General features: G+C 53.4%; 1 protein-coding gene across 2 annotated transcripts in view; it reads right to left on the reverse strand.

Moving 5' to 3' along the window:
• SDK2 (sidekick cell adhesion molecule 2) overlaps positions 1–17,065 on the reverse strand; it is a 264,093-nt gene that overhangs the window by 65,304 nt on the left and 181,724 nt on the right. For both annotated transcript variants that reach the window (XM_027080548.1, XM_027080547.1), the window contains exons 6-15: positions 16,607–16,718; positions 14,434–14,624; positions 14,223–14,306; positions 12,402–12,596; positions 11,763–11,879; positions 9,976–10,143; positions 8,937–9,039; positions 4,158–4,334; positions 3,682–3,818; positions 2,596–2,743 (exon numbers count right to left, since the gene is read on the reverse strand). In XM_027080548.1, coding sequence (XP_026936349.1) covers positions 2,596–2,743; positions 3,682–3,818; positions 4,158–4,334; positions 8,937–9,039; positions 9,976–10,143; positions 11,763–11,879; positions 12,402–12,596; positions 14,223–14,306; positions 14,434–14,624; positions 16,607–16,718 — 1,432 coding nt within the window. The remainder of the gene's footprint in view (positions 1–2,595; positions 2,744–3,681; positions 3,819–4,157; positions 4,335–8,936; positions 9,040–9,975; positions 10,144–11,762; positions 11,880–12,401; positions 12,597–14,222; positions 14,307–14,433; positions 14,625–16,606; positions 16,719–17,065) is intronic.

The raw sequence follows: 17,065 nt of genomic DNA on the forward strand, positions 1-17,065 counted from the left end.
GGGGTCTGTGTACACACCAAAGAGCATCTTTTAAAGAGCAAAGCGCATTCTTGGCTCCCTTAGCAAGTACTGTTTGCTATTTCTATTTGCTATTATTTCTGGGCTCTCAATTCTCTTCCATTGGTCTATGTGTCTATTTTTTTTTTTTTTTTTTTTGGTTGCAGCTTGCAGGATCTCAGTTCACCAACCAGGGATTGAACCCGGGCCACCGCAATGAAAGTGCTGAGTCCTAACCACTTGACTACCAGGGAATTCCCTATGTGTCTATTTTTATGAGTAGCATACTGTTTTGGTTTACTGTAACTTTGTAGTATAGTTGGGAATCGGGAAGTGTGGTGCCTCTGGCTTTGTTCTTTGTTCTCAGGATTGCTTTGGCTATTTGGGGTCTTTTGTGGCTCTATACAAATTTTAGAATTGTTTTTTACTATTTCTGTGAAAAATGCTGTTGGAATTGCGATAGGGATTGCATCGAATCAATGGATGGCTTTGGGCGATATGGACATTTTAACAATATTAACTCTTCTCAATGGGAAAAGGATAGTCTCTTCAATAAACGATGTTGGGAAAACTGGAAAACCATATGCAGAAGAAGGCAATTGGACCTCTATTTTACACCACTCCCCAAAGTGAACTCGAAATGGATTAAAGACAAACTTAAGACCTGAAACTATAAAACTCCTAGAATAAAACATAAGAGAAAAGCTCCTTGATTTTGGTCTTGGCAGTAATTTCCTGGATATGACACCAAAAGGACAAGCAACAGAAGCAAAAATAAATAAAAGTGGGACTATATCAAACTAAAAAGCTTCTGCACAGAAAAAGAAACAACAAAATGAAAAGGCGACATAATGGAATGGGAGAAAATATCTGCAAACCGTGTATCTGACAAGGGGTTAATATCCAAAATATATAAAGAACTCATACAACTCAACAGCAAAAAACGAAATAATCTGATCAAAAAATGGGCAAATGAGCAGCATAGACATTTTTCCAAAAAAGACATAAAAATGGCCAACAGGTCAATGAAAAGGTGCTCAACGTCACTAACCATCAGGGAAATGCAAACCAAAACCACCGTGAGATATTACCTTATGCCCATCAGAATGGCTATTATCAAAAAGACAACAAACAGGGCTTCCCTGGTGGCGCAGTGGTTGAGAGTCCGCCTGCCGATGCGGGGGACGCGGGTTCGTGCCCCGGTCCGGGAAGATCCCACATGCTGAGGAGCGGTTGGGTCCGTGAGCCGTGGCCGCTGAGCCTGCACGTCCAGAGCCTGTGCTCCGCAACGGGAGAGGCCACGGCAGTGAGAGGCCCGCGTACCGCAAAACAAAAACAGAAACAAAAAAGGCAACAAACAACAAGTGTTGGTGGGGATGTGGATAAAAGGGACCCCTCGTGCACTGTTGGTGGGAGTAAAAAGTGGTACAGGGACTATGGGAAACAATATGGAGGTTCCCCCCCAAATTGATAACAGAACTACCACGTGATCCAGCTACCCCACTTCTGGGTATATATTCACCCCAAAGAAATGAAAACAGGATCTCGAAGACATATCTGCACCCCCCTGTTTACGGCAGCATTATTCACAACAGCCAAGATATGGAAACACCCTAAGTGTCCGTCAACAAATAAATGGATAAAGAAGATGTAACACAGCTACACAGTGAAAGATTTTCCAGCCATGAGACAGAAAGAAATTCTGCCATTTGCAAAAACATGGGTGGACCAGCAGGGTGTTATGCTAAGTGAAATAAGTCAGGCAGAGAAAGACACACACTGTAGATCTCACTTGTATGTGCAGTCTAAAGGAGCTGAACTCAGAGAAATAGAGGAGGTGGGGGGCTGGGGAAGATGTTAGTCAAAAGGCATAAATTTCCAGTTATAAGAATAACAAGTTCTGGTGATGGAATACACAGCATGGTGATTAGAGCTAAGAATTCTGTATTATATACTTGAAGGTTACTAAGAAAGTTGATCTCACATGTTCTCACCACAAAAAGAAACGGTAATTATGTGACAGGATGGAGGTGTCAGCTAACACCATGGGGGTAATCATTTTGCCATAGAGGAGTGCGTCAAATCAACGCATTGTACACCTTAAACTTACATAATGGTACAAGTCAACGATATCTCAATAAATCTGGAAAAAATAAAAACACACATAAAAAAATAAAGAACAAAGCACACAGCTTTGGGGCATGGAATTGGTGTCACTATGATTCTGACCTGATGTCTTTTTTCTCACTAGAGGAGGCTGCCTGTTCTATGCGGGTCTAGGCGGCTAGAACGCGCCTCCTACACAAGTGGGTGTTAAAACGCGTGAACTGCTGTTTTTATTAAACTTTCATCATTTTAAAAAAAGCTTTGTTGGAGGCTTCATGGGGTCTGGCACCATGCAAGGCACTGCATACAGAGCTCCGTGTAGACCCTAGACGTCTTTGGAAATTCACGTGCGTTTAACAATGATGGCAACCCATGGGGATGTACAGCAGAATGGGGTTAAGTCTTGGAACTTGCATGGCCTACAGTGAGAGGGACAACTCAGCTGGGTTAGTGAGTTGAGCCCCTGACAGACACCCACCCGGCTCCCCTCACCTCTCTGTGTCTTTGCTGAACTGTCCTCTCCCCACGTCGTTGACGGCACAAAGACGGAACTGGTAGGAACGTGCGGGAACCAAGCCCTTGACCATCACCGAGGTGGCCTCGGGGTCCACGCTGGCCAGGAGCACCGTCCAGGGGGCATCTACAGGGACAGAGGGTGGAGGCTGAGGTAGGCATCTTGGGGGTGCACGCTTCTTCCCCCTCCATTCCCAGCAGGGGTCCAGCCTCGTTTGGGCTGGCAGGGTAGTACCTCCCCAGCTTGGTCCAGTAGAGGCTGGTCACGTCATTTTTCTGGGTTCCCCTTAGCCCACATGTCCCAGGGGGTTGGGGGGTCCTGGGGAGGGAGCAAGGGCTCATGGGAACTGAGAGGCATTTGTCTTTTCTATCTTTTTTGTTTTTTCTCAAATTGATGAGCTCTAGCAAACTGTATTTGAAACACCACTCAAATGATGCCTGCTAATTTTGGAGTTCATGGCTTGGGGATGGAAGATAAAAATTAAAAAAAAAAAAAAACAACTAATGGCCAGGGACTTTCCTGATGGCGCAGTGGTTAAGAATCCACCTGCCAATGCAGGGGACACGGGTTTGAGCCCTGGTCCGGGAAGATCCCACATGCCGTGGAGCAACTAAGCCCGTGGCCACAACTACTGAGCCTGCACTCTAGAGCCCGAGAGCCGCAACTACTGAAGCCCGTGCTCCACAACAGGAGAAGCCACTGCAATGAGAAGCCCACGCACCACAACGAACAGTAGCCCCCGCTCGCCGCAACTAGAGAAAGCCCGCGCACAGCAACGAACACCCAACGCAGCCAAAAAAATATATATAAATAAATAAATTAATAATAATAAAAAAAACCCAACAAAAAACAAACAAAAAACTAATGGCCAGTGTCTTGGAGGCTTCTGGGTGGCAGGTCCCAAGTCCAGCCTGTGCGTCATCTCGTTCAATTGTCACACGACGGCAGGATGCCGTGGCTCATTTTACAGATGAGGGAGCTGGGCCGTCCAGAGGGTTGGCTCAAAGGCACAGAAGTGGGGTCGCCCTGGCTGCGGTCAGTGGAGGGGGTGGGAGCAGCCTTACTGTTCTCCGACATCTCCAGGACGTAGCGGATCAGCGGGCTGTTGCCGTCGAAGGGCTTGGCCCATGTCAGGTTGACGGCCCTTCTCTCCGCGGCGCTGAGAGTCGCCACTGGGTGCTCAGGGGCATGAGGCAGCTGCCTGGAGGAGACAGGTGTGGCGGGGCCCCCCCCGTGAGGTCTAGAATCAGGTGACACCCAGGACTCAGTCTGAGCTCCCATGATATCTGGTGCTCGGCCCCCGAACCCAGCCTTTGGGGCCATCGAGCTGGAGACTCTGTGCACTGGCTTTGGAGCCCACCTGGCCAAAGCCATAACCCAGACTCCCCGCCCTTGACAGGGGCCGAACTGAGCTGGCGAAGGCCTGGAGGATGCTGGGGTGAGGTGGGCGGGCTCAGGTCACACCTGGCCTGGTGGCCTGCCTAGACGCAGCCTTCCCTTTGCTGCCTGCACCCCTTTACCCCCCGGAGCCTGCCCTCACCTCACACGCAGGTGGGCACTGCGAGAGTCATTGCCTCCGGCTGAGAGCACCCGGCAGGTGTAGGTGCCGATGTCCCCGGACCACGTCTGAGAGATGTGCAGGGAGCCGTTTCTGTCCAGACGGATGCGGGGGTTGCCCTCCATGCTCAATGTGGCCCCATCCTTCTCCCAGACGTACCTGAGAGTAAGAAGGACCGCTATGTAAAGAGAGGCAGGGAAGGCAGGGTGGGGGGGCTGCTGGGGTGGGCACAGCCCAGGGCTGGTCTGGAGCAGGGAGCTCCAAAGGTGGGCAGGGGGCAAGCCCCCAGCCACAGCGGGGGCACCTGCAGCCCATCACGCCTGTGGGTGGGGCCCTTGGTCCAGGAGCGTGACCACATCATTATCCACCGTTCACACCTTCAGTTCAGGTCCAGGTCACAGCCTGGTCGCTTTTGGCCGGAAGCCATCACCAAGCGGTGCAGAGTGGACAAAAGTTATCTTCCAAAGAGGTTAAAAGATTAGGGCTGGGGCTTCCCTGGTGGCGCAGCGGTTGGGAGTCCGCCTGCCGATGCAGGGGACACAGGTTCGTGCCCCGGTCCGGGAGGATCCCACGTGCCGTGGAGCGGCTGGGCCCGTGAGCCATGGCCGCTGAGCCTGCGCGTCCGGAGCCTGTGCTCCGCAGCGGGAGAGGCTGCAACAGTGAGAGGCCCGTGTACCGCAAAAAAAAAAAAAAAAAAAAAAAAAAAGATTAGGGTTGGAAAAAGAATGAACGTCTCCACGTAGACTACACGTGGGGATTAGTTTTATGACGGGAATCATCAGATCAATGCATCACTGTGACAAATTAACTTTGGCATCTAGAAAAATCACTTTAGCTTTGGTCAGTCAGTACAAAGGGGGACTTGAGAAACTACACACATGCCCGTGCCTGACAATGAGCAATACCTGCTCTGGATTCGTTCCGGAGGAGACACAATCATTGTCATGAAACACACAGGGTGCCAGCTCCCGGGAGGATGCTGGGCTGCTTCCCCCCAGGGAAGGGCGACCAGGGCAGGAATGCGGTCGGGCTGGGATGCTTTCCTAATAACCCATCAGTCGCTCAATGAAGGGACAGGGTGATGGGGCTGAGTCACAAGGCCCTAGAACTCTCTGGGTTTAGGGAGTGTGAGATGGCTGGGGAGAATGAGCCTGTAATATATATATATATTTTTGCGGTACGCGGGCCTCTCACTGCTGTGGCCTCTCCCATTGCGGAGCACAGGCTCCGGACGCGCAGGCTCAGCGGCCACAGCTCACGGGCCCAGCCGCTCCGCGGCATGTGGGATCTTCCCAGACCGGGGCACGAACCCGCGTCCCCTGCATCGGCAGGCAGACTCTCAACCACTGCGCCACTGGGGAAGCCCTAAATAATATTTTATAGTCCTCAGGAGATCAAAGATGTGCAAAAATATTTAGTTATAAGGACATTCAGAATATTTCTTAACATGAGCAAACATTCAGAAACAATCCACATACCCAGCATTAGGGAACTGGTAACAAAGTATGTGGCATCCACACAGTGGAGGACTGAACAGTCATATAACTGACAGAGGAAGAGATTCACAACAGGTTCGTAAGGGAAAAACCAGAGTAAAACACTGTTTCTAGTTTTTTCAAATGACACCCCAATACTACTCTCTCTAGTGACAGGAAACAGATTAATCTACTTTTCTACTTCCTCTCTCTCCATCCCTCCCCATGGTCTTTGGTTTACCTGCATTTTCTATATTGTCCTCCCAAAACGGATACCTATTAGCTGTATGATAAGAAAAAACAGTAACAGTACTGATTAATATTAACAAGGTGGACTGTTCGGATTCAGTCTAGATCTGGGTTCAGATACCAAACAGAAGCAATTTTGGAGGATTTTCATGCTGCCACCTACACCTGCCCAGCCTGCGTCCCCTGGAGCCCAGCTTTATTCTGAGGATATGTAACCAGGATTAAGTGGCTACCACTTTAGTCTGATTTGGTTGTTCAAATCCTTTCCAGTCTGTCTACTCAGGGAACCCCTGGTATGTTTCCTGCCACCAGAACAGGGATTTTTAATTCTGGCTACACATCAGAATCACTTCGGGGACTTCTAAAAAAATACTTAAGTCTGGGGCCCACCCCACCCCTAAGACTCACCTCAAGGAGGTGGAGGGCTGCCGGGAAGCTCCCCTCCCCCAAGGTGATGGAAACCAGGCGTGCGTGGGAGATGTTGGGGTGGCCTTGGCCACAGATTTTGCCAGTTTGGGGGGATGATGGACCAATTCTGTTCCCTCCCCCATCTAAAAATGATTGTCCTAGATGGGTAATTCCACTCTAAGGCGAGGACCCCTCCAGTAAACTGGAACAGTGATTTCCCATCTGTAGTTCACTGGTGGTCCCGGAACGTGGGCCTGCAGATATATTGCAAAGGGTCCCTAAATCTCTCTGTTCACAAGAATTGTCCAGAGGATGAATAAAATGTGCAAGTTTTTCCCAAGTATTAGTAGATAACATTTGAATAAAATCCCAATTTATTTTAAAGTTTTACTGACTTAATATAGCTTTTTGTTACAATAAAAGTTTGCAATTAATGGATGCTAAAGTGATAGCGGCTATTCATGTATGGGTCTGAGACCCACAGCAGTGTTCTATGGGGAGAACATGTGGGTTCTCCTGGAAGACATTTTTACAGTTGGTATATTAATTTTTTTAATAAAAATCTAATAAACCCTAGGATAAGCATATTCTAGATTATCTGCTGGCCATGTTCTAACTCCGTCTATGTGATTTCAAGGCTCATGTTTCTAGATTATCTGTTGGCCATGTTCTAACTCCATCTATGTGATTTCAAGGCTCATGTTTCTAGATTATCTGTTGGCCATGTTCTAACTCCGTCTATGTGATTTCAAGGCTCATGTTTCTAGATTATCTGTTGGCCATGGTCTAACTCCGTCTATGTGATTTCAAGGCTCATGTCTGCATTTGATGATGAGTATCCTAAAGGGCCAATGTTTAATGTTTAATGAGGTGTTTCTCCAACTGGGGCCTGAGACAGATCCTCTGAGAATGGGTGTGGATCTAAAAGCCTAGTACCCTTAAATGTAAGGTGGTGCAGCCACTGTGGAAAACAGTATGGAGGTTCCTCAAAAAACTAAACATAGAACTACCAAATGATCCAGCAATCCCACTCCCAGACATATATCCAGAAAAAACTATAATTCAAAAACATACATGCACCCCTATGTTCACAGCAGCACTATTCACAATAGCCAAGACATGGAAACAACCATGGATGTCCGTCGACAGAGGAATGGATAAAGAAGATGTGGTACATACACACAATGGAACATTAGCCATAAAAAAGAACAAAATAATGCCATTTGCAGCAATGTGGATGCAACTAAAGATTATCATACTAAGTGAAGTAAGTCAGAAAGAGAAAGACAAATACCATATGCTATCACTTACATGTGGAATCTAAAATATGACACAAATGAACTTATCTACAAAACAGAAACAGAATCGCGGCCATAGAGAACAGACTGGCGGTTGCCAAGGGGGAGGGGGTTGGGGGAGGGTGAACTGGGAGGTTGGGGTTACAGATGTAAGCTTTTATACACAGCCTTTACACAACAAGGTCCTACTGTGTAGCACAGAGAACTATGTTCAATATCCTCTGATAAACCAAAATGGAAAAGAATATACATACATATGTATAACTGAATCACTTTGCTGTACAGTAGTAATGAACACGACATTGTAAATCAACTATACTTCAATAAAAAATAAAATAAAAAAGGGGAAATAAAGCAAAAAAAAAAAGTTGTGGTACCCTTGCCTCCAACCTTGGTTTCCGGGGTCCCATTTGTCACAGCCATACAGACTGTCATATACCCAGTGGCCACCAGGTGGGGTCCCAGGACACAACTGCCTCCTGAGCAGAGCGAGCCGTTACTCCAAGTGGCATCAGTGCCCGGCCCTTCCAGCTCCGTGCCAGTTGCTTTGGCAGTGACATTGCCCATAAAATAGAGAAGCAGCACGGAGGGAGTATTTATTTCTAAGGAAACAGTGACGTTTTCCACTCAGCATCCCAGAGCTCAAAGGAGAGCCTGAAGGGACCATTTTGTTCCTGTTTTAGTTCCAGGAAGTGTCCTTGTGCCCAGCCTGGGAGGGTTCCCAGCTTTCGTGACTTTCTCGGCTTCTTCTGTGCTCCCTGGCCTCTCCAGGGCATTCCACGGCGGGACCTGGTTCCCTCCAGGCCAAGTGGCTGGCCGAGGTCTGGGCTCCCAAGGAGGATGGCGGGGGTGGCCCCAGGCTGGGCCTCTGTCCCTCACATGTGTCCCTTTGAGGGTCACCTCAGGACCCTTTCCCTTCCCAGCCCTGTCACTGCTCCCACGCCTGTTTACCCAGACCCCCCTGCTGTCCACGCTGTGGGCGGAGGGTCTAAGGCCTGGGGGGGTGGTGCTAGCAGGGGGTCCCGAGCAACCCGGAGCCTCCACCTCTCCCCAGACAGATGCCTCTTTCTCATCCCTTCCCTTCCGCCCTCCTCCACTCCCTTTCCTCCACTTCTTCACCCCCCAGCCCCTTCCCCTCCCCCCACCACCCTGCCCAATTCAACTCAGGCTGGTCAGTCCGCCAAGCATTTACTTAGTATCTCCCACGTCCCAGCCCTGCACTAGCTCTGCACGGGCCACACTTACCCGTGTAGACACTCGCCCAGCAACCAGCTACCCCCTAAAGCTGCCCCTCCCCTTTTGCCTACAAGGGGCCACAGCCGAAGGAGTACCTGACAGTCACTCGGGGGTCGTGGGTCACTCCACACATCATGGAGGCCTGGGTTCCCTTGATGACGCTCTGGTCCTGGGGGGGCTTGGTGATGCGCGTCCGGGCTGAAAGAGAGCAGGGAGACGGCGTGGTGGGAAGGGAAACAGGTGGGTCCCACACAGACAGGTGAGATGCAGGTGTAGGGGAGGGGGACCTTCAGGTGAACGGCACCCGAGTGGCTGAATTCTACGGGTGGACTGGTCTGCTGTGGTCAATGTCCCAGAACGTTAAGAACCACGTGCTTCCACGGTATGGGATTCTTGGAAGCCACGATCACAGTGGGGGCTCTTTTAATTTTGCTCCCACAAACCCACGCAAGGGATGAAGAAAGATCAGGGCTGTGTTCCCAGCACACCAGTGGTCCAGCCAGGGTAAAAATAGGATTGTCTGATTCTGGGTCTAATGCCCACCATCACCCACCAGGCGCCTGGCGCTCAGCCTAGAAGGGCGGCCCACACCTACGTGTGGTACCAGATCCCAGGTGGTACCATCTGAGGGTGGGAAGGGGCTTGGGAAGTTGCCCCAGAGCAGGGGTCACAAACCACAGCCTGGGGTCGAGCCCAGCTGGGGGCCTGGCTGGGTAAATTCCCCCGTCCTGGCACTCAGCCACACCCGCTGGATTCACCACCGTCTACAGCTGCTTTCTTGATGAAACAGAGGAGTTCATGGAGCTGTGACAGAGGCTGTTTGGCTCACAAAGCCTAAAATATTTACTATCTGGTCCTTTACAGAAAAAGTGTGCTGATTTCGGCCCTAAAGTCTATGCCCATCAGCTCTCTCTTCTCTCAGCTTGGCCAGGCATGGCCAGAGCCTCGCTCCACGGCATCACCCGCGGGACCTTGGCCTTCCTGTGGCCTGTCCTCTGCATTGATCCATCCAGGTCCTTCTTGTAAGACGTGCCGGCTGGACAGACACGTGGATGTGGAGCTGCAGGGGCTCGCGCGCGCTCAGCGCCAACTAACCAACTAACTAAAGAGCTCCCGCTTGCCCTTCATACTCACCCCACACAACCAGGTCGGCCGAGGCTTCGTCGACCCCCCGAGAGTTGGTGGCCAAACAGGTGTAGGTGCCGGCGTCGGAGGTGTGCGTGGGGCTGATGAGCAGGCTGCCGGATTCCAGGAGCGTGAAGCGAGGCAGCTGGACTGAGCCGCTGGCCAGGATGCGCTCCCCTGGGGCAACACGGGGTTGGGGGGGATGCATGGGTTCAGGCTGCCGCCCTGGCACACTGACATCGCCAAGGGCCTGGACGGCACTCCCACCCGTCCCCGGCCCGTCTGGGGCAGGGTGAGCTCAGGCAGGCTCCCAGCTTCAGAAAGGCTGGAAGGGCCACCGGTGGGGGGATGGTGGTGGCAGCAGGGCTGGGGACCAGAATGGTTTCTGACTTGGTGATGGACACAAGGGCACACGGTCACAGAGTGGGTGGCCCAGAGCCCGGGTCTCCTGATGTCTCTCCACCCACCGCGCTGTCTGCCCTTCACCAGAGGAAGCCAGCACTGTCTCTTGACGCTGCCGGGCACAGCCCTCGGAGGCAGCTGGCACCTGGGCTGGGGGGGAGGGGACAGAGAGCTCTGACAAAGTGGTGACAAGCATCCTGTGGGAGGATGCTTCTGGAGAGTCACCTGCAGGGGAGCAGAGGAAAGTGATGGGTGGGAACAGTAAGGGGTGGGGGCGGAGAGGGACACATAGGGCGGGGGCAGCCCTTGTCAGGACGGACCTCCCTCTGCAGTGGGACCTAGGAAGGCCTGGAAAGAGGGAGAGGGAGGGAGGGAGGAGGGAGGGGATACGCCGTGTGTGAGTGAGTCTGAGAGTGCAGGTTTTCGTGATTGTACCTATTTTAAAGAAAATCCCACCTGTCTGTACAGAGGGGACTGTCCATGTGCAAGTCTGGGGGGGAGCACGTCCCTCTGCACACACGTGTGGGCATACTGAACAAGTGAGCGTGTTAGGTGGGTGTGTTTACTTCTGGGCCTGAGTGTGCCCACACTCCCCCCACCAATAGTGATGGGGTATCTACTGTGTGTCAGACTCTGTTCTAGGCCCTGGGGAGATAGCAGGGGACAAAATCGAAAGCCCTGACCTCGTGGGGGGCCAGGCAATAAGCAAAACCAAGGTGCAGATGATCTTGCGTATTAGAAGGGGGGAAAATAAAGCAGCGGGGGGTCGGGGGAGGGCCTGGGTGAGTCCTGTGGAGAAGGTTCATCTGAGCAGAGGCCTGGGGGGTGTGAGTGAGTGACTCTGTGTGTGTGTGTGTGTACATGTGTGTGTGTCCCCGGGGAGGGCTGTGAAGGTGAGTGTACAATGCAGAGTGTGGAGGAGTCACGCGGGGTGGGTGGACCTAGGTAGATGGCTTGGGCTTTGGTGGCTCAGGTGTCTGGAGCCCTGCAAGCTGCCTGCGGAGCGGGAATGGCCTCCTACCTGTACGAACAACCTTCACCGGGCTGTTACATCAGCCATCATTGTTTGGGCCTCCCTACTTCCCAGGCACAGAGCAGGCCCTGCATGAGCATCCTCTCGTCTAGTTTGCATGACACTCCCAGGTATGTGTCCTACTGTCCCCATTTTACAGATGGGAACCTTGAGGCTCCAAGGTCACAGGCCTCACAAGAGGTAGAGCTGAGCCTTGAGTACCTACCGTCGTGTGAAAGAAACCATCTTGGGTTGTACAGTGCACAACCTTCCCAACTGTACATGGGAAACCCCACCAGGCTGGCTCCAGAACTGAGCCCTGAGGACTGCCCTAGACTTTGTCACGTGGCCACACCCTCCAAAGCAGATCTGTCTCAGCTACCTTTCTGCCAAGTGATGGCCGGCCGGGGCGCCCCCGAAGTCTCACAAGCCAGCACCACTGACATGCCGTCAATCACCGTGCTGTCCAGGGGGCCCCTGGTGATGTTGGGGGCGATGCCTGTGAAGGGAGACAGTGGGGCCTCTTAGGCACACCCCAGGTCCTTGTTCTGCCCTGCCACTCCCGCTGGCTGAAGTGGGTCCCTCTGCAGGGAAGGATGCAGGTGTCCTGACAGGGCCCCAGCATTGGGAAGAAGCCCGGAAGGCCCACGAGGGGCTCCCCTTACCACCTGCCCCGTGGAAGGACCCAGGTGACACCAGTCCCCACCCTGCCTTGATTCTCAAGTCTCCATTTAGGGGAAACTGAGGACCCCCAAGGGCAGCTGACACCCTCCATGACAAGGTAAATGGGATTCATCCTTCATCAAATGTGAAATCGAGGCTCTGGTTTGTAAAAGAAAAAACGGTGCTGGCTGCAGAAGCAGCAGGTGTCACTGGCCAGAGCCGCCCGGCCCCGGGGGACAGCCTTCTGGGATCCTGTCTCTGCACCGCACAGCATCCTGTTCTCAAGAGGCCCCTGGCCTGCAGGAAAGCTGCGTCCTGGGTGGGAGGGGCTCGTGCAGGACAGGAAAGGTCGACTCACTGGTGACGGCCAGGTAGGTGGAGGTCTGCACCTCGCCGGCCGCGTTGCGGGCGAAGCACTGGAACATGCCGGTGTCGTCGGGCACTAGCCCGCTGATCTGCAGGCCCCCGTCGCCTCGCTGCTGGAAGCGGCTTAGCCTCCCCACCTCCACCACGGCCGAGTCCTTGTACCAGGTGATGGAGGGTGGCGGCACACCTGTGGGAGATGAGCGCCCACCGTCAGCCGCCCCTGAGGGATGCCCAGGTAGAGGCTGAGGCAGCAAGTCCTCGGAGGGGGGGCGGGGTGTCCCTGGGGTGTCTTGGTTTCTAGAACCTTCTCAGAGGCGCCACTGTTGGTCTTGGGAGCGGGGAAAGATTTTCTCAGAGGGACAGTTCTCAAATTCTCATCGAGTAGGCGTTCCAGGAAAATTTAAAAGATCCTGGGGTTAGTTTAGCTTGGAAAGGCTGGACTGGACAAGCTCTATTTTTTCTGCAACATTTAGCAGAGTCTTTTGTGTGCTCTGGGAACCTCCAACTGGGCTTTCACAAACCCAGGTGACCAGAGAACCCTGTGTCAAGGGGCAGGCGGATGGGATCAGCGTTCCTTCGGAAGCCCCCTCCTACCGGGTCGCACAGGGAGGTGAATGGGGCTCCCCTTACGCCTCAGCCTTCCCCAAGCTATGTCCCCAGCCTGGCATGCTCTTCCCATAGGTATCCCCTGGCCCTCTCACCTCTCCCACTGCATCTCTGCTCAAACGTGACTTCTACAGAAAAGGTCCCCAAACCCCGTTCGAAAGACCACCCCGTGGCTCCGAGCCCCCTCAGCCTACTTGTTTTTCCTTCCCAGCACTTTTCAACCCTGACGTCCTCTAATAGTTCATCCAGTCCAAGCAGAGCCTTCTTTCACATTGTAACGTCTCAAATCAGGACGTGTCTTACAATCGACAGCATGTCATAATTTAATTGGCAGTCCCTTTTCTTTCTTAGAGGCACATGAAATAATGGGGCATCTTACAACCCATGGCATTTTAGATGAAGTGAAATACGCTCTCTTTATTTGCTTATTGGTTTGTCTACCTTCCTCATGAGAACGTAAGTTCTGTAAGAGCGGGGATTGGGCTGTTTGGTTCAGCCTGTGTCTCTCCAGCCCCGAGAACAGTATCGGCACATGATAAGCCCTCCAAAACCTTTGTTCAGTAAATGAACGGATCTCTGTCTTCCCCTGGTGTGGTCTCAGAACCGGGGTCAGTATCCCCCCTCCCCCTCCACTGGACCCTCCCTCCTGCCTGGGCTACATTCTCCTCTCTGTTCAATGTCAGACCCTGTCCCGTCATGCACGCTCTCCCCTATCATCCCATCATCCCAGATTTCACCCTGGTTTCGGGGTGCCTTTGAGCTCAGTGGAACCTGAAGGGGGGGGTGGGGATGGGAAAAGTAGAAAGTCTGCAAGAATTCTGACAAGGCGGGGTTAAGTAAAAATGGTGGGAGGAGGTGAAGCAAAATGGCCCAGACACCAGGCAGAGATGCACTCAGTTCTGACATAACGATAATTTGGCATTGTCTACGACTCTCAGATTATGGGCAATTTAGGTCTGTCACCTATCCTGAAATTACGGTAATTTGGATTCATTTGTAACCTTCAAGTTATGGTAACAGGGGGTTGATTTCCAGCTCTGAGATTATGGTAATTTGGCCTGTTGTTTCCTGGGGTGTCTGCCTACAGCCAGACTGACTCTCTGCTCAGTGATGAGAAGGATGAGAATTTAGAAAAGTCCATGTCAGGGACAGGAGCGGCTGAAGGTCCGGGGGTCCTTGTCCCTCTCCATCCACACCACCGCGTTACCTTTGGCCCGACAGGGGACGTCCACCACTTTCTCCATCTCTGCTGTGATGTGTCTCTCTGGCTCCTTGACAAACTGAGGCGGTTCTGCAGGAGGGGGGACGGGGGGGTTGTCAGAGCTGTGCTCCTGTTGGTATGGCCACCGTTTGGGGGGTCACCCTTAAGTAGGCCCCAACCATGCTTGGGGGACCCCAGCAGCCCCACCCCGCCTCACCCAGCACAGACAGGTAGGCGCCACGGACGACAGAGGCGGCACTGCTGCCGCGAAGGATGGCCTCACACTCGTAGTAACCGGCGTCGCTGCCCGTAGGGTTGGGGATGGTGAGCCGGCGGTTGTAGTCGCTGATGCCGCTGGACAGCAGCACCCCATCCTTCTTCCAAGTGATGTGCAGCTTGATCAGGGGCCTGGGTGGGTGGGGGGTGCGAGGGAGGCAGGCCATCAGCCACAGAGACTTCAGAGGCCCGAGAGGCAGGGCAGGGCATGGTAAGGACTGCAGGTCCGGGGCCAGGCTGCCTGGGTTTGCCCACGCCCCTGACACTTTCTAGGTGAAGCCGTTGTTTGGCGCGGCTCCTCCAGTGCTCTGGGCCTCAGTTTCCTCGTCTGTGAAATGGGGGCAACCGTGCCCACCCAGGGGTTGTGGCGAGGGTGGATGGGTTCACACAGGACCCGGTCCTGGGGGTAACTCGTGCTCGGGGGCTTTCGAGAGCAGAGAAGCGTCCTTTCCACACATCTCCCTTTCTTCTGCTCTGCTCCGCATGCCGTGCCCCATCCCATAGAAGTCAGTGGGTAGGAAAGTGTGAAAGGTGAGCGAAAGTGACAAGTTGAAATGGGAGGGAAGCACCCAAAGTTTGGAGATGGGGAAACAAAGGCAGGCAGGTGGACATACGCACCCCCAACTCTGAGAGAGGGCTGAGGGTGTGAGCTGGGCCTCCTTTCCTCCATCACTGACCCCGGCTCCCCAAGGACCCCTGAGCTGGGGTTGGCCCGGCTCTCCTGTTTAACACCTGATGGATCCCTAAGGGCGGATCTGCCAAAGTGGGGTCCGTGCTAGCTCCCCGGGGGCTCAGAGGGGTCCCATGAAAAAGGGGTTTCATGGTAGAGTGAGTTTGGGCAGCCTGGCCTGAATGGTGTTATGTAGGTTCTTCTCTGCTCCCTTAACGTGCTCTGTTGCATCCTGGCGGCCTTTCCCCTACTTGTGAGAAACTTGGGTTCTGAGAAATGTACTTTTATGTATTAAAAAATTTTTCTTGGCTGCGTTGAGTCTTAGTTGCGGCATGTGGGCTCTTTCGTTGTGGCGCGCCGGCTTCTCTCTAGTTGTGGCATGCGGGTTTTCTCTCTCTAGTTGTGGCGCGCGTGCTCAGTAGTTGTGGTGCACGAGCTTAGTTGCCCCACGGCATGTGGGAATCTTAGTTCCCCGACCAGGGATCGAACCTGTGTCCCCTGCCCTGGAAGGCGGATTCTTTACCACTGGATCACCAGGGAAGTCCCTGAGAAGCGTACTTTTAGAAGCACTGCTACAGAGACACGCTGTCCGGGAAACTTCAGCTGGGGGTGACCTTGGGGTCACTGGTCTAACTGCTCACTCCATCACATTGGATCATCTTTCTGGAGCACTTAGGAGGTGTCAGGTCGGGCTGGCTCCAGCATTCTACCTGCATGCCTCACTGCTGAGGTAAGTGCTACATCATTTCCCATTTTATAGCTGAGGACACTAAGGCCCAGAGCCTGGCAGTGAGCATGGGCCCGAGGGCTTGTTGTATTGCAACTCTGCTATCGGTCAGCTGGGTGACCTTGGGTAGGTTGCTTGCCCTCTCTGGGCTTCAGAGTAGTGACACCTACGTGGGTAGCTGTTGGAAGAAAGGAGGTTTTGTGGGAGGGCATGTAGCACAGTGCCCACACACGACCAAGGGAGAGAAGTGAGGGTCGTACACGGCTGAGAAGGGGCCGCATTTGCACCTGACCCCAGGTCTACCCTCCTGCAAAGTCCATCACGTGACCTGTCTCCTAGCACAGCTTTCCTCTTGCCCATGCCTGCACGCGAGGAGGGCACTGCTGGCAGAGGTGAGCCACCCATCTCCAGGCTGCTCTGAATGTTGGAAGTATGAGTGGATCCCCCACCAGCCCCAAATATCCTGGGCTGGGATCTGCTGGCCCGTAACTGCTGCCACGCCTCGAGGCGTGGGCTCTCCTCTCGGGCGGGCCCTGCTTGCATCCGAGGGCTCTGTGACGGCCCACCTATCACCCCTCCTCTAGGCTAAATACCCCATCTTCTTTCATGGGTCCTCACATGACACTTCTGGGCCTGTCTGAATTCCGACTGGTCTCCTCCAAGCCCACAGGTCAGGAGCGCTCGCTGGAGTTAAAGTGGGGAAGGGGCACTGCCCACCTGGCATTGGCCACGCACTCCATGGTCACCTCCGAGGTCCCGGTCACCACGCTGGTGTTCTTGGGAGGAATGATGATGGTTGGAGCGATGGGGTCTGCGGGGCCCCCTACATCTGGAGAGAGGACAGGTGTCAGCTGGGAACAGAGGCCGGAAATCCCACCCCCCTTTAGAGGGATGCCACGGGAGACCTTTGTCCTCACGGAGGGGGGGCAGGTGGCCATGGGGCAGACGCCCCAGCAGCCCCAGAGCCGAACCTCCAGACACGGACCCCGGGGTCCCTTCCACCTCCTCTGCTGATGGGTCTCCACACAGTGTCCAGGGAGAGTGCACTGGAGACCTCAAGACCTCTCCCGCTCCTCCGGCAATGCAGCCACTCCCTCGTCCCCATCCCCCCGTCCTGGTTTTTTGTCTTCAAAATCCTTCCCTCCACCTGCATTTATCTTGTTGGCTTACTGCTTC

This window comes from Aethalodelphis obliquidens, unplaced genomic scaffold, assembly GCF_003676395.1.
Source record: "Aethalodelphis obliquidens isolate GAN/ISIS:26980383/991018 unplaced genomic scaffold, ASM367639v1 scaffold44, whole genome shotgun sequence".
NCBI lineage: Eukaryota > Metazoa > Chordata > Mammalia > Artiodactyla > Delphinidae > Aethalodelphis > Aethalodelphis obliquidens.